Source organism: Capra hircus, chromosome 2, assembly GCF_001704415.2.
Source record: "Capra hircus breed San Clemente chromosome 2, ASM170441v1, whole genome shotgun sequence".
Classification (NCBI taxonomy): domain Eukaryota; kingdom Metazoa; phylum Chordata; class Mammalia; order Artiodactyla; family Bovidae; genus Capra; species Capra hircus.
In genome coordinates this window covers 17380016-17405540 of record NC_030809.1, presented here as the reverse complement: position 1 = coordinate 17405540, position 25525 = coordinate 17380016, and the positions used below count along the sequence as shown (strand labels likewise).

Here is a 25525-nt window from a genome sequence, read left to right as displayed (position 1 = left end):
AAACATCTCTCTAGCAGATTTCCGCTTCACCAGCCCTCTGGCTGGATGCTGAGACCTGACTCGGTTGGTCCAGGCTCTCTCACAGGCTGGAGAGAGGATCTGAAGTCTGTCTTTCCCTCTTCCCCTGACAACCATCTCAGCAAAGGGGAAGGGGTACACCTGAGTTTGCCCTTGACCCCATACTAAACTGAACTGCCCTGAGAAGGCAGAAGCCTGCAGACAGTTGGGGTCACGCAGATATCATTGCTGCCTTTGCACAGACAGCTGGACCCCTGGGGGCTGACCCGGCCGCTCCCTTGGCCCTCCAGGCCCTGAGTGTCACTCCTTGTCTTGCATCCCTGGGACCACATGTCTTGATGGCTGGAAGCACCAGGGAGCTGCGGGTGGAGGGAGGAAGCCGGTGTCTGCCCAGCACAGCTCACTGACAAGTACTTTCTCTTCTCTTTTCCCCCCCCATGGGTGGAGCCGCTAGCCCTTGATGAGACCCAGAGCTGACTTCCTGCTCGGCACTCAGGGCCCTTGATGAGACCCAGAGCTGACTTCCTGCTCCGCGCTCAGGGCCCTTGATGAGACCCAGAGCTGACTTCCTGCTCGGCGCTCAGGGCTCTGGCAGCTTCTCTGGGCGGGAAAATGGCTGGAGAGGGCAGAGAGCTCAGCACCAGGTCAGTCTTTCTCCCCCTTCCTTCTGCCTTTCCCTGTGGCCACACTGCTGTTCAGTGCTGTCTTTGGACTCTGCACCGAACCTTTGCTTTCCACCTGGTGTAGGGGAACCTTTGCTTACCATATAAGGCTGGCCAGGAATGTGTGACGAGGAGATGGGATTTCAAACTGCAGCCTCAGGGCGCCTGCCGGTTGAGTCCTGCTGCCACAACACACATGACTGCTTGTTTTGCAGCTATGGCTCCGCTGGCCGGTCTGCCTGAAGGTGCCTTGTCCTTTATGAGCCTTTGCAGGAAGATTTTATTTTCTTGTGACCCTGTAGCACTCTTGTTTCTCTCAGGTCATCTCTACCTTGACATAGGTTATTTCAAAGAAGGTAGTTTAGAAAACACGAAATTCAGGGTAAACACCTGACTTATTTTGAAGCTCTGGATGGTGTGGTCCCATGCCTGTCTTGTGGACAGGGGTCTCCATCAGCTTTGATGCTATTCCCACCTCTGACTGGGGGCCTGGGATCGTCCTCCAGCAATCTTGAGCAAAGAAAGTAAAAGGAAGAGAAATACGCAAGACTGCACAAGGCTAGCCCAGGCTGAGTGTTTTTATTTTTGCTTTGATATTCTGTTCTGGACTAGGTTTCCTCTACAAGGAAAATCCTATCTTTAGTAATCAGTTCAGAAATAACATTGCTTCATCTATTTAATTTTCTGTTCTTTTAATACAAAAGAAATACTTTGTACATTCTGATTCATAAAGTTTCAAACAATATGGGAAGAATATAGAGGGGGAAAGTCTCATTCAAGACACATTCTTTTGCATGTGTCTGTCCAGTTTTCCCAACACTATTTATTATAGCAGCTATACTTCCTCCACTATATGTTCTTTGATCCTGTATTGCAAGTTCAGTTCAGTCCAGTTGCTCAGTCGTGTCCGACTCTTTGCGACTCCATGAATCGCAGCACGCCAGGCCTCCCTGTCCATCACCAACTCCCAGAGTCCACCCAAACTCATGTCCATCGAGTCGGTGATGCCATCCAGCCATGTCATCCTCTGTCGTCCCCTTCTCCTCCTGCCCCCAATCCCTCCCAGCAGCAGGGTCTTTCCCAGTGAGTCAACTCTTCACATGAGGTGGCCAAAGTACTAGAGTTTCAGCTTCAACATCAGTCCTTCCAGTGAACACCCAGGACTGATCTCCTTTAGGATGGACTGGTTGGATCTCCTTGCAGTCCAAGGGACTCTCAAGAGTCTTCTCCAACACCACAGTTCAAAAGCATCAATTCTTCGGTGCTCAGCTTTCTTCACAGTCCAACTCTCACATCCGTATATGACCACAGGAAAAACCATAGCCTTGACTAGACGGACCTTTGTTGGCAAAGTAGTATCTCTGCTTTTTAATATGCTACCTAGGTTGGTCATAACTTTCCTTCCAAGGAGTAAGCGTCTTTTAATTTCATGGCTGCAATCACCATCTGCAGTGATCTTGGAGCCCCAAAAAATAAAGTCTGACACTGTTGACACTGTTTCCACTGTTTCCCCATCTATTTGCCATGAAGTGATGGGACCAGATGCCATGATCTTCGTTTTCTGAATGTTGAGCTTTAAGCCAACTTTTTCACTCTCTTCTTTCACTTTCATCAAGAGGCTTTTTAGTTCTTCTTCACTTTCTGCTGTAAGGGTGGTGTCATCTGCATATCTGAGGTTCTTGATATTTCTCCCAGCAATCTTGATCCCAGCTTGTGATTCTTCCAGCCCAGCGTTTCTCATGATGTACTCTGCATAGAAGTTAAATAAGCAGAGTGACAGTGATGTACTTGTTTTCCTATTTGGAACCAGTCTATTGTTCCATGTCCAGGTCTAACTGTTGCTTCCTGACCTGCATACAGGTTTCTCAAGAGGCAGGTCAGGTGGTCTGGTATTCCCGTCTGTTTCAGAATTTTCTGCAGTTTATTGTGATCCACACAGTCAAAGGCTTTGGCATAGTCTTAGTTGTCCATATATGTGTGGGTTTATTTCTGGCTTCTCAATTCTATGCCATTGATATATGTGTCTGTTTTTCTGCTGGTTTGATTACTATGGCTTTGCAATAGATTTGAAATCAGGGCTTGTAATATCTCCAGCTTTGCTCTTTTTCTCAGGATTACTTTGACTCTTCTGGATCTTCTGTGGTTCCACATGAAGTTTAGGATTTTTGTTCTATTTCTATAAAAAATGCGATTGGGATTTTGACAGGGATTGCACTGAAATCTGTGGATTACCTTAGGTAATCAAACACAAAATATCTGTCTGTCTTCACTTTCAGCAGTGTCTTATCGTTTTCAGTGTACAGGTCTTCTACCCCTTTTGTTACCTTTATTCCCAGCTATTTCGCTGTTTTTGTTGGATACAAATGGGATTGTTTTCTTAATTTCTCTTTCTACTAGCTCATTGTTAGTGTACAGAAATACAACAGATTTTTGTGTGTTGATTTTATGCCCTGCAACTTTACTGTATTTGCTTATTTCCAGTCTTTTTTTGGTGATGTCTTTAGGGTTTCTATATATAAAACTATGTCATATGCAAATAGTGATGGTTTTACTTCTTCCTTTCCAATTTGGAGGACTTTTGTCTCCTTTTCTTACTTAATCAATCTAGCTATGATTTCCAATACTACGTTGAGTAAGAGCCGCAAGAGGGGGCATCCTTATCTCGTTCCTAATCTTAGAGGGCTAGCTTTCAGTTTTTCACCTTTGAATATATTAGCTGTGGGTTTGACATGCATAGCCTTTATTATGTTGAGGAAGATTCCTTTTATACACATTCTATTGAGAATTTTTGTCACAATTGGGTGTTGTCTTCTCAAATGCTTTTCTGTGTCTATTCAGATAATCATATGCTTTTTTATCTCTCATTTTGTTAACATGATGTATCACTTGAATTGATTTGTGGATATTGAACCATTCTTGCATTCCTGGAATAAATTCCACGATCTCACACCATACACAAAAACCAAAGTGGGTTAAAGACTTGAATGCAAGACCAGAAAGCCTGCAACTTCTAGGACAAAAGAGGCAGTACACTTTTTGACATTGGTTTTAACATTACCTTTCTGGATATGTTCCCTCAGGCAAGGGAAACAAAAGCAAAAATAAACAAATGGGGCTATATCAAACTAAAAAGTTTCTGCACAGCAAGGAAGCCATCAACAAAATGAAAATGAGTCTGTCAAATGGAGAAAATATTTGCAAATCATATATCTAATAAGGGGTGAACTGCATAAAGGACTCATACAATCATACAACAAAAACAACCTGATTAGAAATTGGCCAGAAAACTAAATAGATATTTTTTCTAAAGAGGGCATAAAGATCACCAACAGACATACATACAAAAATGTTCAAAATCACTAATCATTGGGGAAATGCAAATCAAAACTACAATGAGATATCGACTCACACCTGTTAGAGTGACTGTTATTGAATAGGCAAGAAATAAGAGTAGAGAGGATGTAGATAAAAGGGAACACTACACTGTTGATAAGAATATAAACTGGTGCAGTCACTATGGAAAACAGTATTAAGACTCCTTTAAAAATTAAGAATTGAATTATCATATAGTCCAGCTATTCCAAATGCATTTATTTATCTGAAAAATTAAAAAATACATTTTAAAAGTAATATTAACCACATCATGTGTTCACTGAAGCATTATTTACAACAGTCAAGATATGAAACCAACCAAGTTCCCATTAATAAATAAATGCATAAAGATGTATCATACATATACAATGGAATACTATTCAGTCATAAAAGGACAAAACTTTGCCATCCATGACAACATGGATGGACTTTGAGCATGTTATGCCAAGTGAAACAAGTCAGATGGAGAAACACAAATACCGTATGATTTCATTCATATGTGGGATATTAAAAAAAACATGAAAAAAACACAAAATAAATGAACAAACCAAATCGAACAAAAACAAACACATAGATACAGAGAACAGTTATTGAAGCTTTCAACTCCAGTCCTTTTAGAGTTGTGGGTATAACTTTAAGATCTTCTATGGATTTACATATATAATTCATTTTCCTAAATATATAATTTGTGTTCTCATTTTTAATGAAAGACTATATTGTATATGCTCTTAAGTACTTTTCATTTTTATTCACTTAAATATTAAGAATATTAGAGATTTTTCACCTTTATAATTATGTGGCTCTACCTCAGACTCTAGGAGGGACTCTTTTTCCTGCCTTTTTTAGCTTCTAGAGGCTCCCTGCATTCGTTGGCTCAGAGCTCCTTCTTCCATCTTCAAGTCCAGCAACATAGCGTTACCAAATCTTCTTCTGACTAACTTTTCTGCCCTCTTCTTATCCTTATAAAGATTCCTGTGAATATTCTGGGCTGATCTAAATAATCCGGAATAATCTAATCTTCCCCTCTCAAGATCTTTAACTTCATTTTTAGTTGAGGTAAAATTGACATGTATTATTATATTAGTTCCAGGTGTACAACATAAAGACTGAATATTTTGTATACATTTGTATATATCGCAAAATGATCATCACAGTAAGTCTAGTTGATATTCACCACTATGCTTAGTCACAAAATTTTTTATTGTGATGGGAACGTTTAAGTTCTACTCTCCTAGCAACTGTCAAATATGCAATACAGTATTGTTATCTGTGGTCACTATGCTGCTGTGGGTTATATCCTCGCGAGTTACCTATTTTATAGCTATTGCTGTTCTGTTGCTAAGTGGTGTCCAGTTCTCTGTGACCCCATGGGTTTCAGCATGCCAAGCTCCTCTATCCTTCACTGTCTTCCAGAGTTTGCTCAAATTCATCCTGTCCACTGAGTCGGTAATGCTATCTAACCATCTCATTCTCTACTGCCCCCTTATTCTTTTGCCTTCAGTCTTTCCCATCATCAGAGTATTTTCCTGTGAGTTGGCTCTTTGCATCAGGTGGCCAAAGTATTAGAGCTTCAGCATGAGTCCTTCCAATGAATATTTAGTACTGATTTCCTTCAGGATTGACTGGTTTGATCTCCTTGCAGGCCCAAGGACTCGAGAGTCTTCTCCAACACCACAGTTCAAAAGCATCAATTCTTCTGCACTCAGCTTTCTTTATAGTCCAATTATCACATCCATACATGGCTACTGGAAAAAACCATAGCTTTGACTAGATGGATCTTTGTTGGCAAAGTAATGTCTCTGCTTTTTAATATGCTGTCTACGTTGATCATAGTTTTTCTTCCAAGGAGCAAGCATCTTTTAATTTCATGGCTGTAGTCACCATCTGCAGTGATTTTGGAGCCCCCAAAATATAAAGTCTGCCACTGTTTCCATGTTTCCCCATCTATTTGCCATGAAGTGATGGGACCAGATGCCATGATCTTTGTTTTTTGAATGTTGAGTTTTAAGCCAGCTTTTTCACTCTCCTCTTTCACCCTCATCAAGAGGCTCTTTAGTTCCTCTTTGTTTTCTGCCATAAGGGTAGTGTCATCTGCATATCTGAAGTTACTGAGTTTTCTCCCAGAATTCGCAAGTCCAGCTTGTGCTTCATCCAGCCCAGGATTTCACATGATGTATTCTGCATATAAATTAAATAAGCAGGGTGACAATATACAGCCTGGATGTACTCCTTTCCCGATTTGGAACCAATCCATTGTTCCACGTCCAGTTCTAACTGTTGCTTCTTGATCCTCATACAGGTCAATGATATAGAATAGAAATCTAGAAACGGTCTAGAATAGAAAAAAATCCAGAAACAGACCCATGCTTATGCTGTAAATTGCTTTCTGAATTTTTATTAACTTGGGGTAGGCAGAAATTTCTTAGATAGTACATGTAAGTTACTAACCACACACACACACACACAGAGATAGACTGGATCATAAAAATCAAAACTTTATCTGCATCAGAAGACATGGTTAAGAGAATGAAATTCAAGCCACAAACTTGGGAGAAAATGTTCGCAATACATAGATCAGCTGAAACACTTCTACCCATAACATATAACAAATTCCTATACATGAATAAGTGGAAGACACCCAGTAATATAAATGGATAATGGGCCAAAGGCTTTGCCACTCCACAAAGGAAGATGTATAAATTGCCAATGATTTGCTAACCATATGAATATGTGCTCAACATTATTAGTCATTTTAAATAGAAATTAATACTGAAATGAGATACCACATCACACATACTAGGATGTCTAAATTAAAAAGGCCATTTCTAACAGACATTTAAAAAACAGTTTGGTAGTTTTTTTTTTAATGATTAAACATACTCTTATACAATGACCCAACCATTTCACTCCTAATCATTGACCCAAAAGAAATGAAAACAACTTGCCACCAAAAGATCTGTACAGTAGCTTTATAGAACAACAGCTTTATTCATTCTAGTTCCAGACTGGAATCAACTCAAAATGTCTTTCAGAAGGAAAGTGAATGAACAGATTGTGCTAGAGCCACACAATAAAATATCCTCAACAATAAGAGGAACAAACTTCTATTCATCCAACAATATGGATGATGAGCCAAAGCCAGACACAAAGCACATGTGATGTATTATTTTCATGTATATGAAGTCAAGTAACAGATAAATTTAACATATGGGGACAGAAAGGACAGTGCTATTTCCCTCTGAGAGGCTGTCTGGGTACAAGTGCTCAGGATGCAAGCCGAGAGGTATAGGATGTGCTGTTTTCTTCCTCATTTTTCAAATAATACATCAGTTTTCCACACCATGTCTCCCTTGTGATGTCCACTGCCCTCCAGGGTTCTGCAGGACATACTGGCTGCTTTCCTGACCTCTGGGAGCATACTCCACCTTCAACAGTGATTAGCAATCCTCTGGCCACTTTCCATCTTACAGATTCTGGTAGAAATCTCTCATCTGTTCATTGCCTCCTGCCATTCTCCTTGTCATTGTGAATCCAACCCCTTCATTGACATTTTAGTGGGGGCTTAATAAAAGAGAGGATAAGTGTTTCTCTTCAATCTGAGATCTTTAAGTAGAAATTTTCTCATGAAAAATTCAACACAGTAATGTGACATTACTTTTCCCTGATGATTTTGGGTTCTAGTAAGTGACAATAATTCTCTTTTGATTTGAGTAAGAAAGCTAACATTTAAAATGGTTCTTCATAACATTTAAAAATGTGAAATGTTAATTAAACATAAATATCAGACCTCTATAACAACTAAGAACCACATTATAGACTCAGGTTTAAAATTAAGTTTTGAAGGAAAGAACTGCTATTTTTAAAATTGAGATGTCTATACGGATGGCTAACAAACACATGAAAAGATGCTCAACATCACTCATTATTAGAGAAATGCAAATCAAAACCACAGTGAGGTACCACTTCACAGCAGTCAGAATGTCTGCGATCCAAAAGTCTGCAAGCAATAAATGCTGGAGAGGGTGTGGAGAAAAGGGAACCCTCCTACACTGTTGGTGGGAATGCAAACTAGTACAGCCACTATGGAGAACAGTGTGGAGATTCCTTAAAAAATTGCAAATAGAACTGCCTTATGACCCAGCAATCCCACTGCTGGGCATACACACCGAGGAAACCAGAATTGAAAGAGACACATGTACCCCAATGTTCATCGCAGCACTGTTTATAATAGCCAGGACATGGAAACAACCTAGATGTCCATCAGCAGATGAATGGATAAGAAAGCTGTGGTACATATACACAATGGAGTGTTACTCATCCATTAAAAAGAATACATTTGAATCAGTTCTAATGAGATGGATGAAACTGGAGCTGATTATACAGAGTGAAGTAAGCCAGAAAGAAAAACACCAATACAGTATACTAACACATATATATGGAATTTAGAAAGATGGCAATGATGACCCTGTATGCAAGACAGCAAAAGAGACACAGATGTGTAGAGCAGACTTTTGGACTCAGAGGGAGAGGGTGGGATGATTTGGGAGAATGGCATTGAAATATGTATACTATCATGTAAGAAACGAATCGCCAGTCTATGTCCGATGCAGGGTACAGGATGCTTGGGGCTGGTGCATGGGGATGACCCAGAGAGATGTTATGGGGAGGGAGGTGGGAGGGGGGTTCATGTTTGGGAACGCATGTACAACTGCAGTGGATTCATGTCAAGGTATGGCAAAACCAATACAGTATTGTAAAGTAAAATAAAGTAAAAATTAAAATTAAAAAAAAGCAACTCAACATTCAGAAAGTTAAATGAATAAGTAAATAAAATTGAGATGTCTAAAAACATTCACTTCATATAACAATAGTACAGAGAAATTTATATTAGCTCATAGTAGAATCCCAGGGACGGGGGAGCCTGGTGGGCTCCCATCTATGGGGTCACACAGAGTCGGACACGACTGAAGTGACTTAGCAGCAGCAGCAGCAGAAGTCCCAGGAGAAATGATTGATATTCTTGTGAAATTCCCAATTTATACCTCATTATTTTATTATCAAAACATCTTATCATTTATGAACCAGTTTATAACACAGGATGAAATTTCTCTTTTTTTATAATTTAAAAAATATCTTAATTGAGGAATAGTTTATTTACAATGTTGTGGTCATGATTACATTACATATATATATATTCTTTATTCTCTTCTATTATGATTTATCACAGGATATTGAATACAGTTCCATGTTCTACACAGTAGGACCTTTTTGTTTATCCATTCTATATGTAACAGTTTGCATCTGCTAATCCAAAACTCTCAATCAATCCTTCCCCCAACCCTCCTTCCCCTTGGCAACTACAAGTCTGTTTTCTATGTCTGTGAATCTGCTTCTGTTTTGTAAATAAGTTCATTTATGCCATATTTTAGATTTTACATATAAGTGATATCATATGATGCTTGTCTTTCTCTTTCTACTTCATTTAATATGATCGTCTCTAAGTCCATCCATGCTGCTGCAAATGGCATTATGTCATTCTTTTCATGACTAAGTAGTATTCCATTGTATATAAGTATCCCATCTTCTTTATCCCTCTGTTGATGGACATCCAGGATTTTTCCATACCTTGGCTGTTGTGAATAGTGCTGCTGTGCACATGGGGTGCATGTATCTTTTTGAATTGTGGTTATGTCTGGGTATGACCAGGGATTGCTGGATCATGTAACAACTCTGTTTTTAGTTTTTTAAGAAACCTCCATGTTGTTTTCCATAGTGGTTGCACCAACTTACATTCCCACCAACAGTGTAGAAAGTTTACCTTTTCTCTTCAGCATTTGTTATTTGTAGACTTTTTTTAACAGTGGCCACCCTGACCAGTGTAAGGAGGTACCTCATTATAGTTTTGATTTGCATTTCTCTAATAATTAGCGATGTTGAGCAGCCTTTCATGGGCCAGTTGGTCATCTGCAGGATGGTGTTTCTCTTAACAGCTATATGCAGAGAGGAGATACTCTTTTCTATTTTTCTGTGGTTGATTTTCTCTTAGTTAATAAAGAAGCATTTTCAAGGTTAAATTTTTATTTCATTGTTTTTCACTTTTTTGTTTACTCTATTTGGGTTTTGTTACAATTAAAAAAAATTTATTAAGATAGTGTACCAGGTATGTGATATATATGTAACTGATCTCTGCTCAGGACGAGTTATCTTACATGGGTTTGTTCTTTGCAACCTGGCCTTTATATGCAAAATCTTACAGGTTCCGTAAGCATCTCATAATCTGGATGACTATTTTCAAATGGTATCCTTCCTCCCTAGGATGTCTTTGGAAAATCAGAACATAGACAACAGGCTCTTCTTTGAGACTGTATTCAGGCACTTCAAAAGACACAAGGTACAGATTTCAAGTGCAATAAAAAAGACATTTCCTTTCTTTGAAGGCCTCCGTGACAACGAACTCATCACCAGTAAAATGTATGAAGTAAGTGAAGTTTATTACATCACAATCTGGTAAGCTGGCCTGAAACTAGGTTAACTTTCACATCCTGGACCCAAATATCAGGGTATAACTAGCCATCTGAAGAGTCTCCAGTGAGAGGAGGACATTTCCAAGTAGTGATGCAAGTGATCCTAAAAGGCAGAAAGGGAAGAGAGAGCAGAAACAGGCATCACTGGAGGCAGTCCTATCTCTAACTGAAGGGGTGGTACTCGTAGTGAACACAGGAGTCAGGGTGAATAACACTGGAGACGGGCTGGATCTGAAGTGGGTGTTCTCTGTAGATATTTACTACCTTGTAGGAATGCACACAATACAGCATAAATTAAATTAATGTCAATGAACTGATGAATAAATTTAATTTATTGATTTGATAAAAATCATAATTGACAGAGCATCTCTTTTCAATGAATATCAATTTAAATAGTTAGATCTGAAAACATTAAAACCCCCTGAGACAATGTCATGTTAGAGCAAATTTGGGAGTAGATGCAGGCTATTCTTTCTCCAACAGTTTTCAGTTTTCTTTTTTTCTGGTATTTTTGAGTCTAGGAATTTGTGTTAATTTTAGCAATAGGTGTTTCTGGAGTTACAGAGATGCAAGTCTTCAGTTTGACCTACAAATATGCTTTCCCTGTGGCCAAGTTCACAAAATGGAGCAGTGTCCCCTGCTTCCTTGAGCTCTTCCAGGCCAAGTCAGGATTGGTGCAGGAGCAGGAGCTGTCCAGTCAACAGAATAGTGGCTCATCCCCTGCCAAGTCCATTCCTCTAAGAGTTGCCCAGGCTCTTAGAGAGCTATGTATTCATTAGCTTTGAACCCACTTTTAGTCTTCAGAATTGGGCCTTCTTACATACAATGTATATGGGGGTGAGGAGATCAGATTCACAAGTGGATAGTTTTAAGAAGAGAGGATTTATTGTTTCACTTAGTAGCCATAGAAATAAAGAGAAATTCTAAACCTTTATGTGAAAAGATACCTATTTATGGAAATTGGAATAATTAACTTGAAATCTCTTTCTAGGGCTCTCTTGTAATGTGGAAGTCTGTATTTCTATTTTTCCCATTCATTGCTTTTAAGGACTGTCAAGATTCTTGTAGAAACCTGGTCCCTGTACCAAGAGTGGTGTACAATGTTCTCAGTGAGCTGGAGAAGACATTTAACCCATCGCTTCTGGAAGCTTTGTTCAGTGAGGTCAACATGCAGGAATATCCTGATTTAAATCACATTTATAAAAGCTTCGAAAATGGTAATTATCTTATTATCTGCCTTTTGATGTTCAAGGTTAATTTTGGTCAACAAGTATATAATGAGCTCCCATCACATGTCATAATTAGTGCTGAGCAGTGGGGATATAACAGGTAGAAAAACACACATACCCTGTCTTCTCAGAGCTCATGTTATAATGGCTATGGTACAACACCCACCTGGAGGTCTGCTTAGCTAGGCACTTAGACTCACAGGAGGACCAGAGCCACAGTGCCATCCTATTTAGACAGAAGGACAAATGACAGGCCAGCAGTGGTCTACACAGCAGTCCACACAGTTGACTACTACCCAGTTTAAGCTTAGCTGTGCAGGATCCATCCTGGAGTAGCAGCACCATGTCTATGAGCATCAAAAATTCAACAACTCTATAGTTATAACTTTCAGGGACCCCATGAGAGACAAGAGTCGTCGCTCTGAAGGAAGACCCAAGAATAGTCCATAGATAGTCCCATCCAGTCTACACACAATTTACCAGTCACATGTCATTTTTTTAACCTTAAACCCAGGATTGGCCTAGTAACACAGACAAGAGTTCACCTTCATCAGATTTTCAAAGTACTTAACTGAACGTTAACTCAAGTTCAAATTTGCCCTTAAGGAGAAATGGTTTTATTTAACTTTCTCCACAAAGGGGTAAAACAAACATTGCTTAAATACCACAAAACCTACTGCTCTACCAGTCTGTTTTTGATGCTACACAAAACTAAAACTTTGGTTCACCACTTTTTCCTGAGAAAGCACTGCTTATACCTGGTACTATGTAAGGAAGATGTCCTTCCAAGAATTTTTGTTTTGACTTCACACGAAAAATTTGGTCTCAAATAAGACTTCCCAAGAGTGATAGAGATTTCACAGGAAAAATGATGCTCTAAACCGAGGAGAGAGGGTGCTATGGGAACAGGCGCAGAGTGAGAAGGGTTCTAGAGTTTCTGGAAAAGGACATGGTCGAGTGGTGTCACTCAGAGCGAGAAGCAGGCTGTGGGAGCTGACTCAAGAGGGGCGTGTTGGAAAAAAGATCTTGAAAGGTCTTAAATCTAAAGCAATGTGACAGTAGAGATAGGCATTGCCCCAGGAGGAGCCCCTGCCATCAGCCCTGGGGCAGCCCAGGCTTACCATCCCTTCCCCAGATTCACAGCAGAAACCTACTCTCTGGGATCCCTGGTTTACTTCCTTCTTCCAACATTTGCCAGGTCACCTGGCTCAGACGGTAAAAGCATCTGCCTCCAATGTGAGAGCCAGGTTCAATCCCTGGGACAGGAAGAGCTCCCGAAGAAGGAAATGGCAACCCACTCCAATATTCTTGCCTAGAAAATCCCATGGACTGAGAAACCTGGTAGGCTACAGTCCATGGGGTTGCAAAGACTGAGCGACTTCACTTTCACTTTTCACCTTCTGCATGCAGGGGCTCTGGGCTGGCGTCCTGGTTCTTGCTAGCAGTCTCACGGGTCCCTGGTCCGGGAGTCATGGGGACATCCTGCAGTGCTATAACAGGCATTCCCTGCTTGCAGCTTCAGAGTGTCCTTCTTGTGTCCTGGGATCTGGGGCACCCCAGGGAGGTGTCTAGAGTTCCTCCCACATCTTCTGGTTTGTCTCCTTGCAATCCACTCATCCCCCAGGACCCAATGAACCCACCTTTCCTCTTATCTAGCACCATGTGTAAAGCTTTTGGGCTTTCTCTTTTATACACACAGATCTCTCTAGGATCCTGGCCCTTTTCCAGAGGAAATCTGTTTCTTTCTTACAGTTTGAACAGTTCAATACACACATTTCACTTCCCTTAGTTATGGAAACATGTGTCGTCCTCATGGTGTGACGTTTATTATATATGACCGACAGCCTCAGGATGTTCCCACGACTCTTTTATCCTTACATTCAAGCGGCTCATTTCTGTGCAGAGAACATAATTGCTCCCTTGCTGAGCTTTCTTTTTTCTGCCCAAGGATGATGGGGGAACTTTATCATGAAGGTTGGGATCCACTAATCTCTGAGCTACCCAAGAAAGGAAATTTCTAAATGTGCAATTCTGAGATGATGTTCCTGGTCTCTAGTGGAGATCTCTAACTGTCTTCTCTCTCCCTCTCTTCAGTGATCCAAGAGAAAATTAATTACGAAGAAAGTAACGGACAAAAGAGGCCTGCCATCCAACTGAGCCTTGAGCAAGGTGATTGAGACCAAGCGCAAAGAGGAACAGGAGAAGGGGAGGTGGAGGCCTGAGTCCTGAGCGAAGGTTGGGAATCAGGGAAGAAATGTTGAAGGACCATGGAGAAGGCAGGGAGGGGTGTTTGTATGAGCATCTAACCAGAGGCTGAGTCCTCGAGGACTGGCTGTGACAAGAGGCTGTTGCCCCAAATACCAAGACAAAGAAAGAGGAACCCAGGGTGTCAGTAGCCAGATTTTAACAGAAGGACTGCCTGGAAGTCATTGTGATTTGGAAAGAATCCTATAGGAGAAGATCAATGTGAAGGTGTGATGGGCTAAGCACTATGGGCCCAAGGTCAATGCCAAAGAGAAGGCCCTTCAAGCTAGCAGAAGAAAGGACTGATTTAAATGTGGGCGAGGTTGTTCAAGAGCAGAATATTCAAGGAAAAAGGTAGTCATATAGATTCAGAGGCAAGGAAGCGGTAGAGATGCGGAGGAGTGGATGTGGGTGTTGGAGAGAAAGGGGAGAATAAATAGGCAGCTATTTCCTACCCCAGGGGATCTTCTCGATCCAAGGATTGAACCCAAGTCTCATGTCTCCTGCACTGGCCAGTGGGTTTTCTTGTTTTTTATTTTTTTACCACTAGTACGACCTGGGAGATAGGGAAATACTTAAAGATGGAAAGATACAGAAAAAAAGAATACAAGGGCTGGGGAAAGTGGAGGAGAATGGGACATTGAATCCTCATGGAGAGGCGAACAGAACAGATTAAACCGGTCCTGTACAGGGAGGGAGTGGAGGAAGAGAGGGTGGCGAGGAGGCTCCAGGACTTTGCAGGAAGCTCACCAGTCACGGATAGCTCTGGGGACCAAGGCAGGTTCACTCTGGCTGTAGGCGTCAAGATAAACCACTGCTGGTCACTGAATGGCTGGTGGAGGCCACATGAGGAGATGGCCTGTCTGAGGCACTTTCAACCAGAGGTGAAGCTGATCCCAGTCTCTAGGACCTGACACGCCTGTTAGCTGGAATTTCCCAGGTGGTCCAGATGGTCTCCATCTAGACATCTGGAGAAGAAAGAAAAAGAAAGAAAGTGAAGTCACTCAGTTATGTCAGACTCTTTGCAACCCCATAGACTGTAGCCTATCAGGCTCCTCAGCCCATGGAATTTTCTAGGCAAGAGTACTGGAGTGGGTTGCCATTTCCCTCTCCAGGGGATCTTCCTGACCCAGGGATCAAACACAGGCCTCCCACGTTGCAGGCAGATGCTTTACTGTCTGAGCCACCAATCTTCAACTTCATTTTTATCAAGACTAAAAAGGGATAAGGGAAGAATAGCATAGCTAATACTCCAGTTTCTGAAATAGACTTTTCCTTTCTGCCCCCTAGGAACTGGCGGAGACTTTCATTCCAGCCCGACCTCTTCCCAGGCAGTCCCCTTGTCTGATGATGGTCTGTTCCTGGAGACTGTTGTGTGATCTTTCGCTGTCATGTCTCGTTTGGGGATGTGCTATGAGCCTGCTTCTTTGTGTTACTGACTGCGCAGAATTGTCAGTCTTTGTATCTGCATTTTCTCCAACGATTTAGACAACAGAGTCTTAGTTCTCTGAGTTGCCTGGAAGGGTCACTCCTTCCATTCCTTAAACACACTTGCTGCCAATCCCTGAAGGCTCTGGGCCTGGACATTTGGCCTAGTCACCCGGCTTTGCAGTGTTCTGCTCTGTCCTGCTTGGTCTGGCAGTGACCTCAGTGCTTTGATGTCAGAGGCCAGTGCTACAACCAGAGTGACGGGGCGAGGGGAGGGAGAAGCAGGTGATGGGTGATCCCCTGCTAGTCCCTCACATGGACCATGGACACCACATGACTCCCATACAAACCCTCTCCCATCATACCTGGGACAGAGACCAGGAGCTGCCCTCCAAACACCAGACAGGCCTCCGAGAAAAACGTTTTGGTATTTTAACAACCAGTAACCACTGTTTACAACACTTGACCTCCATTAATCCATAACACTGTTAATAATGATACTAAACTAATAAGATTAATATCAATTTACGACGTTAATCATAATGATTTTGTTTTTCAGATCAGTCACAATATTCCAAATAGTGATACAGACAATAGTTTATTTAACTGTCTCAAAAATCCCAAAATGAAGTATATAACATCCTTAGTTTTCAGACAAGAAAGAACCAGCTTAGAAAGTTAGGTTATTTGTGCAAGTTAACCCAGCTGAGAATCAGAATCGAGCACTGCTGTGTGCAGTGTCCCAGCAGGAATTCAAGGGCCCACGGCCTGGCTTCAGATTCTGCTTTGAGATATTGGGGTAGTAGTCACCCATGGTTCCTCAGTTTCACTGTCTCTAATAGTAGCTACTTCAGAGGGTGATGGATTTTAAGCAAGTTAGGTCAGACAAGCTTGCCTGAGGCTGCGTCAGTGTATCCATGCATTTGTTATTATTACTGCATTTAATCATCATCATTGTTTGTGTCTGGTGCCAAAGACCAAGCTTTTAACCATTACAGTGACCATTCCAGTGATAACAGCAACACCTACTCCTGACCCAGAAAGATAACTTGATAGGCACAGTCTCCCCACCCATAGAGCACACGAGACTATAATAAATTTCATATCTTTCTTCCATGAGTTTCCTTTGAAAATTAGTCATGTAGAAGAGTCTCAGGGAACTTCTCACACTGTGGAAAGCCCTTATTATATAGCTTCCAGTTGGGATAGATTATTTAAGGAAGGATGTTCTAAGTTATTATTACATTTTTATAAAAGAAAAAAAAACTTTTCAAGTGATTACTGAAAGCATAGTTATACATTTATTAAAAAGTTATACATTTATTACAAAGTGACATTTATTCAAAAGTTAACATTTAAGAATATAAAAAAACACAACCTGCATGAAACCATACTCTTAGCTGTTCATCTACTAGTGCAGCTGGTGGGACTAGAAGGGGTAAGTGGATGGAATTGTGACAAGTATTGAGCAGAAGAGAAGGGATTGTGTGTGTGTGTGTGTGTGTGTGTGTGTGTGTGTGTATGTGTATCGGGTGTGGAGGGAGGAAGCAATGAAGTCTTCTAAAACGCAAAGTGTGCCAGGAAATGAAATCCCAGAGCATCTTGATGATGGGGAGTAAGGAATATAATGAGAAAAACTTCAACCTAGGACCCAACTGATACACAGCAAGTCACCAATAGGTGTGTCCAAGAGTCTTACCCAACAAGAAGGGTTGACATGCCCAGGTGAGAGGAGGGCTGTGTCTCACATCCCCAGGGGAGGCTCCCAGTCCTGAGGATGTGGCACAGAATAGGCACCAGGGCCCACAGTCTATATTAAAACTTTGGGAAATAATTTAAAATCACGTTTTACATTAATTAATTAGTTTACAAAAGTAGCACTAAATGAAAAAGTCAAATTGCACTGAAAAATTATGTCTATGTGTTCATACATTATTGAGGCCGGCAGGAACAGAGTGGGAGGGGTTGATGGAATCAGTGAGGACCAGAGATGGTTGCCATGGAGGAAGGGCATGTGTGCTGGTCCTGGGTGGTTTGCCCGGGGATACAGTCCTTCCCCTCCCCTGCTCTGCTCGGCCCTCTGTCTCTGGCCACTGGCCCCTGCGGACTTGCTTGTCAGCTCCCCTTGCTGCTGACTCCCTGCTGGGTTCCTAACATGCAGACTCTGGCATGAGAGTGGGAGTAAGGGAGCAGCCAGGTGTTTCTCCATCACTGCCTCCAGCCGCAATCCTGGCAGCAGCCGCATCTCAGCCTTGACTGCACCTTCCACAAAGCAGGCAAATCATGGTCCAGCCTCTGCCTGCCCAGTGACCTCAGCCCGTGACCTCCTCTATCCCTCTCGTAGCTTCCTGCTGACTCTTCTTTATGTTGTCACGTTCTTCCCCTTGGTCTTCTGTGCTCTTCCGTCAGCTGTGTAGCCAACTCCTGGATTAAATATCCTCTGCTCTAAAAACTTGGAGTGCTTTGTATTTTCCTGTTGAATGCTGATGGATGTGGGAGGAAAAAAAAATTTGATGAATCAAAACATGATTTAGGTATGACCCCAAATGAAAATGGGCTCTCGGATCACCTCAGTGAAACAGAGCAGATGAATGCGAAGATGAAAGATAGAACCAGCGACCAAAATGGTGCTCTAGAAAGCCAACAAGCAAATGGACAATGTGCCCAAGAGTCTGAACCAGCAGGTAAGACTGACTGACTGGGTTTGACGAGTGTGGAGGGGAACAGGCAAGTGGAGGGACTTGGTGTTTTGGACAACGGCACAGGTGAAGCCTTTGGTGATGATTAGAATGCTTGAGATGAAGAAAACGTAGAAAGACAAAATTGGTATAGAAGAGGCATACATCAGTCGTGTCAATAATTAAGATGCAAATAGGAGAAGGTAGGAAGTATAATAGAGAGTGGATCAGCTGAGCAACTAGGTAGAGGACAGCAGGGTCAGGCCTCAGATAAGGCAGGGAGACCCTTTCCTATGAGGTGTGAGGACCATCTCATTCTAGGCACCTTCTTTGCCTCAACTCTAGACCCTGCTGGGCCCTGTGGGACACTGACTTAAAATGTAGAGAAAAGAGCATGCATAAATAAAAACACAAAGAAAAATGAATACTAAAAAAATAGGGGAAAAATGGGGGAGGCACCAAAAGAGAGCTCCACAGAGAGAGGATGAGTAAAGGGCAACGTGGGCCAAGCAGAGAGGAAGGAGAGAAAGGGAGACGCTGTCCCGCTTGAGGAGGCAGTCATCAGAATGGAGGCACAGGGGCTGTTCCTAACACCACTGAGAAAGATAAGGTTCTCAGTGGTCCAAATGGCCCTGTAACCCCTCAGACAAAAATAAGATTCTCCCCAGGAAAGGAAAGACAAAAGCACAAAGCCCAGAGCTGAGGAAGGAACAAAGGAAGACATGGAATCAGTTTGGGGAAGAGATTTTGTGGATTCCCTGTCCCTTCCTTTGTTCCTCTAGAGTCACTTCTAAAGTCTAAGGTGAAGGTGAAGTCGCTCAGTCGTGTCCGACTCTTTGCGACCCATGGACTGGAGCCTACGAGGCTCCTCCGTCCAGGGGATTCTCCAGGCAAGAATACTGGAGTGGGTTGCCATTTCCTTCTCCAGGGGATCTTCCCAACCCAGGGATCGAACCCAGGTCTCCCGCATTGGAGGCAGACGCTTTAACCAAGTGGTCTTAAACTTCAGGGACTCTTTTGTATATGAGTGCTAGTTCAGATTTAAGCTTGAGTCATCCCATGTCATCCCAGGAACATAGACAATGGAAGGAACACCTTTCTTGTAGTTTCAGCTCTAGACTGAAAAGCTGGGGGAAGAACCTTCATTTTCTTTTTTTGCACAAATCAGAAAAACAGCTACTGTGTAGACTTTTTGATCTCAGCAGAAGAACTGGACTGATAGTGTTTATTCAGATTTAAGACATTATCTGAATCTTGGTTTGAGTAGATTTGGGATCTATCTGTAATATTAACTAGATCAGATAGCTTTTATATTTTCATACGTACACAGAGGATCACCTCACCCTTGTCAACGTCCATCAGTTGTTGAACTTTGTGACCTGGCCTTGAAACATTACAACAATGTTTTGTTGCACCAATTTTACAAACCTTTTCAGTTCAATATATTCTATTTTTCAGATACAAAGCAAAGTTTAATTTGTCAAGGTTCATGCTCTTTGTTTTAGCAGAATTTGACAGAGGATCTTTTATACACATTTGTAATTGATAAAAATAAATCAGATTGCAAATTTGTTTTCTTTCTTTTTTAAGCAAACCATGTACCAAGTTTTTTGGTTCGGATGGTATAGGCCAAGTTAAATTGCATTCTATTAAGCGATATGAGTATATTTCTCTAAGTATAAATATGTTGAAATAAGGTTTTAAAACACACACGCGCGCGCACACACAGGAAGGGACAGAGTGAGCAGCAGGAAGGAGAAGGGTGGGTTGGATCCCCCCACCCCCAGCAGTGGGATTACATGGGAGAAGACTTCTTAATGCTAGTGAATGGTGCTCACTCCTTTGGGGGGAGACAAATTAAAATTCTTCATTCATTAAAATTTGATCCAGGAGCAGAGCCATCCAGCCAGGGACTACAAATCAATTCCTGTTCTATCCATCTAGTGGATATAAAGAAGGAAAAGCCATTTTTTAACTCAGAAGTTCAACTGCAAGCCCAAGCAAGGACTGACTATAACCAGGTGTCTGACATAATAGGTAAGGCTGACAGAAAGAATGTGGAGATGGGATCAAGGGAACCAGGCAGGAGGCTGGGGCATCAGGGTCCAGCCAGCCAGTCCAGGTGGCCTTGGGCAGAGGAAGGAAGGGCAGGGAACCAGCACTCTGCTGTGAGTTTAGCGGAAGAGGTTCCCCAGGGACCAGAAAAATATCAGAAGATGGTGGGTTATAAGTATTAATGACCAGGAAGTGAAGTGAAGTGAAGTCGCTCAGTGGTGTCCGACTCTTCGCGACCGCATGGGCTGTAAACTACCAGGCTCCTCTGTCCATGGGATTTTCCAGGCAGTAGTCCTGGAGTGGATCGCCATTTCCTTCTCCAGGGGATTTTCCCAACCCAGGGATCGAACCCGGGTCTCCCGCATTGTAGACAGACGCTTTACCGTCTGAGACCAGGGAAGTCCGATGACCAGGAGACTATTTCCAAAGTAAGAGAGGAAAGTAGGGGGGCAGAAGATAAAGAAAAAGGAAAGATCAGAGAACCAAGATATTCATGAGAGGAGATGGAAAAGGAAAAAAATGAAGACAGAGCGAGGCATGAAGAGATACAGTTCCCAGAAAGAGAGGTGTAAGTAGGGAAAATGGGCAAAGCCAGGAGGAAAGTGAAGAGGTAACATGAGAATGAAAGAAAGAGGTAGAATGGAGTAGAGGGGTCAGAGGTAGATCTAGGGTGTGTGTGTGGCGGGGGGGGGGGGGGGGGGGGGGGGGGGGGGGGGGGGGCGGGGTAGCAGGAGGGTGGGGGAGGGGAGTGTGGGCAGGATGGGCGGAGCCGCCCTCTGCGTGTGAGCGTCATCACCGTTCATGCAGGACCGGGAGTTACCTGCAGCTCACCCACATTCAAGCACAGACCACGTACCTTGAATTAACTTAGCTTCTAGGTCTCCCCGGTGCTCTCATTCTGGAGTTTCCTGCTGCGTGGGTTCCACCTGAGATCCTAAGGGGGTTTGTTCCTCTGTGCAGTGATCAGCAGTGAGGACTCTGCAGAATCCAGTGACGGAGACGAGTTCCCAGAACCCTTCACACCAACACCAAGAAGGGCGGCTGGTAAGGAAGGGGGAGAGCAAGGCCAGGGCTGCAGGAATCTGCAGGAGACCTACATGGATACCCTGCTGCCTGTGAACTGGACAGCTAGTGGGAAGCTGCTGTATAGCAAGGGAACTCAGCTCAGTGCTTCGTGGTGACCTAGAGGGGTGGGATAGTGGGAGGGGGGGAGGGAGGTTCAAGAAGAAGAGGATATGTGTATACATATAGCTGATTCACTTCCCTGTATAGCAGAAACTATCACAACATTGTAAACAACTAAAACCTAATGAAAAAAAGAAAATTGTTTCCATTGCAAGCCCATCTGCCTTGCATGTTTTCATAGAAATTATAAGACTTTGGGGAACAGATGACTGTTTCTTCCTCTTCCTTGATAGAGACCGTGTTGTTTAGTTACAAGTCGTGTCTGACTCTTTGAGACCTGATGGATTGAAGCCTGGCAGGCTCCTCTGTCCATGGGATTTCCCAGGCAAGAATATTGGAGTGGGTTGCTGTTTCCTCCTCCAGGGGATCTTCCTGACCGAGGGATCGAACCCGAGTGTCCTCCTTGGCAGGCGGATACTTTACCACTGAGCCATGTGGAAAGCCAATGTACCCCGATTAAGATAGAGCCCAGGAATTTGAGAAAAACAACCACACCCAGAAAAAGGGTTTGGCAAAGAGGTAAGAGCAAATAAAATCTCACCACTGTTGTAAAGGAGCATTGTTAAATGACCCATTCTAATTCTTTGCTATACCCTTCAAAGTAAAATATAAACTTGCTCTAATTTAAGATGGTTCATATTTAGCTTTTGTATTCATCAGTTAGGCTAGTTATTGAAATAAACCTGAAGAAGTCAAGGACTCAAAAACCACAGAATTTTTATTTCTTGTCAAATAAACATTGCAGGGAGTTTTAGATGGCGGGAGGGGGATGGGTGCGGGGGGCGGGAAAGGAGTCTGTTTAAGTAGTCTGGCTGGAATAGCCAAGTGGGAGATCTGCCTTCTTCAAGACCAGACTTGGTCTCTCCAAGACTGCCCTGGAAGAGAAGCAACGCTAAAAATATATACAGACATAGATACCAAAACAGCAACAACAAATCTATAATGGGCCAGGAAGAAAGACAGACTGTGATATAAGAAGATGAAGGGCTGGGACTTCCCTAATGGTCCAGTGGCTAAGACTCCACGATCCCAATGCAGGGGGACTGGGTACAATCCTTGGTCAGGGAGCTAGATCCCACATGCCACAGCTAAGAGTTCGCAAACCTCACCTAAAGATTCTGCAAGCTGCAATGAAGACCTAGCACAGCTTAATATTTAAAAGAAGAAGAAGATGATAAAGGGCCAATACAAAGCAGTGAAGCCCCCTGGGAGTAAAGTTTTCTTGGGGCAGGCAATGTATAGGGATAAAATGCAGGCCTGCAGATCATATGAATATGAAAGACAGATGATGATGGTCTGATCAAGGCACATTCTAGGCCTTGGTTTTCAGAGCTTCCCAGGTTTTTTCCTATATTGGTCCCTTTGTCACACGCTGAGAACTTCAAGGGACATTTTCTCCATTCTGCAGTGATACTGAATGAAGACTCTTTAGAGTCCAGCGAGGACGAGGTGCCCTGGGGAACACAGAGCTCAGCTCTGAGAAGTGGCCCTGATGAAGGTAAGGACTGCCATCCCTGGGCTCCAGACATCAGGAGTTTTCTAGTGCAATTTACTCTGAGCACACTCCACAGCCAATAGTTCAGTGACCCTTCAGAGCCCATTCTCTGCATTTACTCCTGTGACTATTCTGAAAATTGCAAAGAAACCGTTATAACTTCAGATGAACAAAATGGCTCTAGTTGAATGGCACTGTCATTTTACTGCAGGTTCTCAGATGTATTCCCCCACGAAGTATTAGGTTACATGGTGATCTCTGCCTCTGCCCACCTGCTGTTTGCAGAGGGCAAAGTGAAGGAGTCTGCCTTTCCTTGATTCATTACCCGTCTATTCAAAACTCAGAAGTTTCTGGTCATGCTCCCCAAGTATTGACAGAAGCAAAAGCTTCTGGTTATTACCATCAAATTTCATTTATAGCTTTTGGCAGATGACCCCCCAACATGGCATTGGTCTTATATAATATTTGAAAATATTTTCTCCAATAAAATATCCTTTTATGTTTACAACAACCTATTGTAAAAGGTAGTTCAGAAAACTGGTTCCCTCATTTCCCAGTCGAGGAGACTCCAGCACATAAACATTTAAGGATCTTCTACACATCACATAGAGAAAGTTACCAGAAGATGCAAAACCAACGACTTGGATTCTTAGCAAACATTTGCAGTCCTTTATTCAAAATCTTTAACATAACATTGTAAAGCAACTAGACTCCAAAAAAATTAAATAAAACATTAAAACAAAATCTTTACAGCCGGATATAAAATAGCAATGTTTTACTATTTTAGAAGGACAGTGTGGTATACACCCTCTATGTTACAAAAACATCCCAGTATAGAACCCCATGATTAAATACACCATATTAGTGTTCCTGTAGCAAATTGTGTGAATTCACATCAATTGTGATATTTTATTGGACTCCTGGCAGCTGAAGTCCAGATTCATTGGCAAATTAGTTAGCTGCAAGCCTATGGAAAAAAAAATGTTGGTTTTCGAAACTTATTTGATTTTGCAATCAGGGCTAATGGATAAGGGATCTTCATTCCATTTGGTAGTGATCACTTTCCTTTAGATGGGGAGAAACAGAAATGGCCATCACTGCATCTTTATAGCCCATGTCCTGTCTACGATGTGAGTAATCACGAGATCTACTACTCTTTTAGTTACAGATTACTGATTTTATTTTCCTTTGCTTCCTAGATCCTACAGATATTGGAAACACATCGATTCGCAGGAGAAGTAGGAAAAGATGTAAGAACAATTAAAAGTTCTTGATGTAACAAATACCTTTTTTGGATACAAAAGCTTCATTTAGCTTTTTGGCTATACCCTTGAAAATAAAATGATACATTTCTAGGTGTTTTCAATAGTTCATATTATTCATTTTAAATTAGATGAGCTGAGCTAGTTGATGAAACAGGTAGGCCTCAAGAAGTTCAGTGTCGCAGTGCAATACAAGTTTATTCTTCACTCACATAAAAGGATAAAGCAGTTCCCAGGTTGGAGGGGTGCTCACTGAGGGCCCAGCTGATGGAGCCTCTGATGTTGAAAATGTTGCTTCCATGGTCTCTCTGGATAAGAGACAGAGTGAAAGCAGGAGCATTAATATGTGCAGACAAGAGGAAAGGGTAAAAGCTAGTGACCAAAGGGAGTGCCTTCCATAGCAAAGTCGTGGCCACTCCCAGCCGTGGGGGTGGTTCCTGGAGCAACCTTCACCACCAGATCAGACGGAGCCACGGGGTGGCCTGGCGGGAGAATTATCCTTAACCCTCTTAGACAAGCTTCCCTTTTCCAAATTTCCTGTTAAAGAATTCCACGCTGGATTGGTCCTGGGACACAGACTGAGATTGAAGAGGACTTTTATTTCTTTCTGCAGGGACACGCTGTAGTGACTCTTCAGACTTCAGCAATGAAGGAGAGCCTCAGGCAACATCTAGTTCAGCCCTAAGAAATGAGTCAAGTAAAGATTAGGATGTTCAGCCTTGGCCTGCAGCAGGTCAGGAGTGAAAAGCCACTGTTTTGAAGACCTTGTGTCCTGTTCATCCTGGAACTCCCTTCAGTGGTTTTAAAAATGGAATAAGGCAAGAAATTTGTGAACTCATATTTAATAAGATAAATCCTATTGATGAAATTATATTTTGTGTATTGAAATTATATAGTGTAATTATATATTGCTTTTTTTTTTTAGCAATTTATCAGGTTTTATTGAGGGAGGAAGGGAGTCCCATAATCATTTTTAAAGCTTCTAACTTTTAAAATAATTCTGGATACTTAAAGATCAAGTTATGAAGATCATACTATAGCCAGATACTGAATACATTTTAAAAATATGGCACAGGCAGAAAAACTAAGTCCGAAACTCAAGCAGTCTGCCTATATGACATTAAAACCACAGAAAATGTATTAATGTTCAAAAACACCATATTAATTATTCTCTCTCCACATAGTACTAGGTAATATAAAAGTTGTTGTTCAGCTGCTCAGTTGTGTTTTGAGCCCATGGACTGCAGCGTGCCAGGCTTCCTTGTCCTTCACTATCTCCCAGAGCTTGCTCAAACTCATGTCCATCAAGTTGGTGAAGAAATAAATAGCAAGTTGAGTTGATAATATCTTTTTTTTTAATACTGTCGACTACT

The 25525-nt window shown here is 42.1% G+C and overlaps 1 protein-coding gene across 2 annotated transcripts; it reads left to right on the top strand.

The window, feature by feature from the left end:
- On the top strand, positions 524-25023 carry LOC102175070 (nuclear autoantigen Sp-100). Of its 2 annotated transcripts, none has more exons than XM_005676664.3 (12): positions 524-662; positions 10368-10530; positions 11625-11793; positions 13900-13974; positions 15340-15402; positions 18012-18161; positions 20046-20192; positions 21171-21254; positions 21759-21914; positions 22804-22893; positions 24090-24140; positions 24766-25023. In XM_005676664.3, exons 1-12 carry the CDS (start codon positions 631-633, stop codon positions 24858-24860), a joined length of 1275 nt encoding a protein of 424 aa, XP_005676721.2. In that variant the 5' UTR covers positions 524-630; the 3' UTR covers positions 24861-25023. The 2 variants fall into 2 exon arrangements, with proteins under 2 accessions (XP_005676721.2, XP_017913933.1); XM_018058444.1 differs by having other exon boundaries at positions 526-662; positions 10490-10530.

What these genes read in the sequence shown, in the direction of transcription:
- LOC102175070 (XM_005676664.3), top strand. Translation starts at nt 631, where the DNA reads ATGGCTGGAGAGGGCAGAGAGCTCAGCACCAG. An exon ending in TCACCAGTAAAATGTATGAA is followed by an intron (nt 10,531 to 11,624) that starts GTAAGTGAAGTT and finishes ATTGCTTTTAAG; the next exon opens with GACTGTCAAGATTCTTGTAG. An exon ending in TTATAAAAGCTTCGAAAATG is followed by an intron (nt 11,794 to 13,899) that starts GTAATTATCTTA and finishes CCCTCTCTTCAG; the next exon opens with TGATCCAAGAGAAAATTAAT.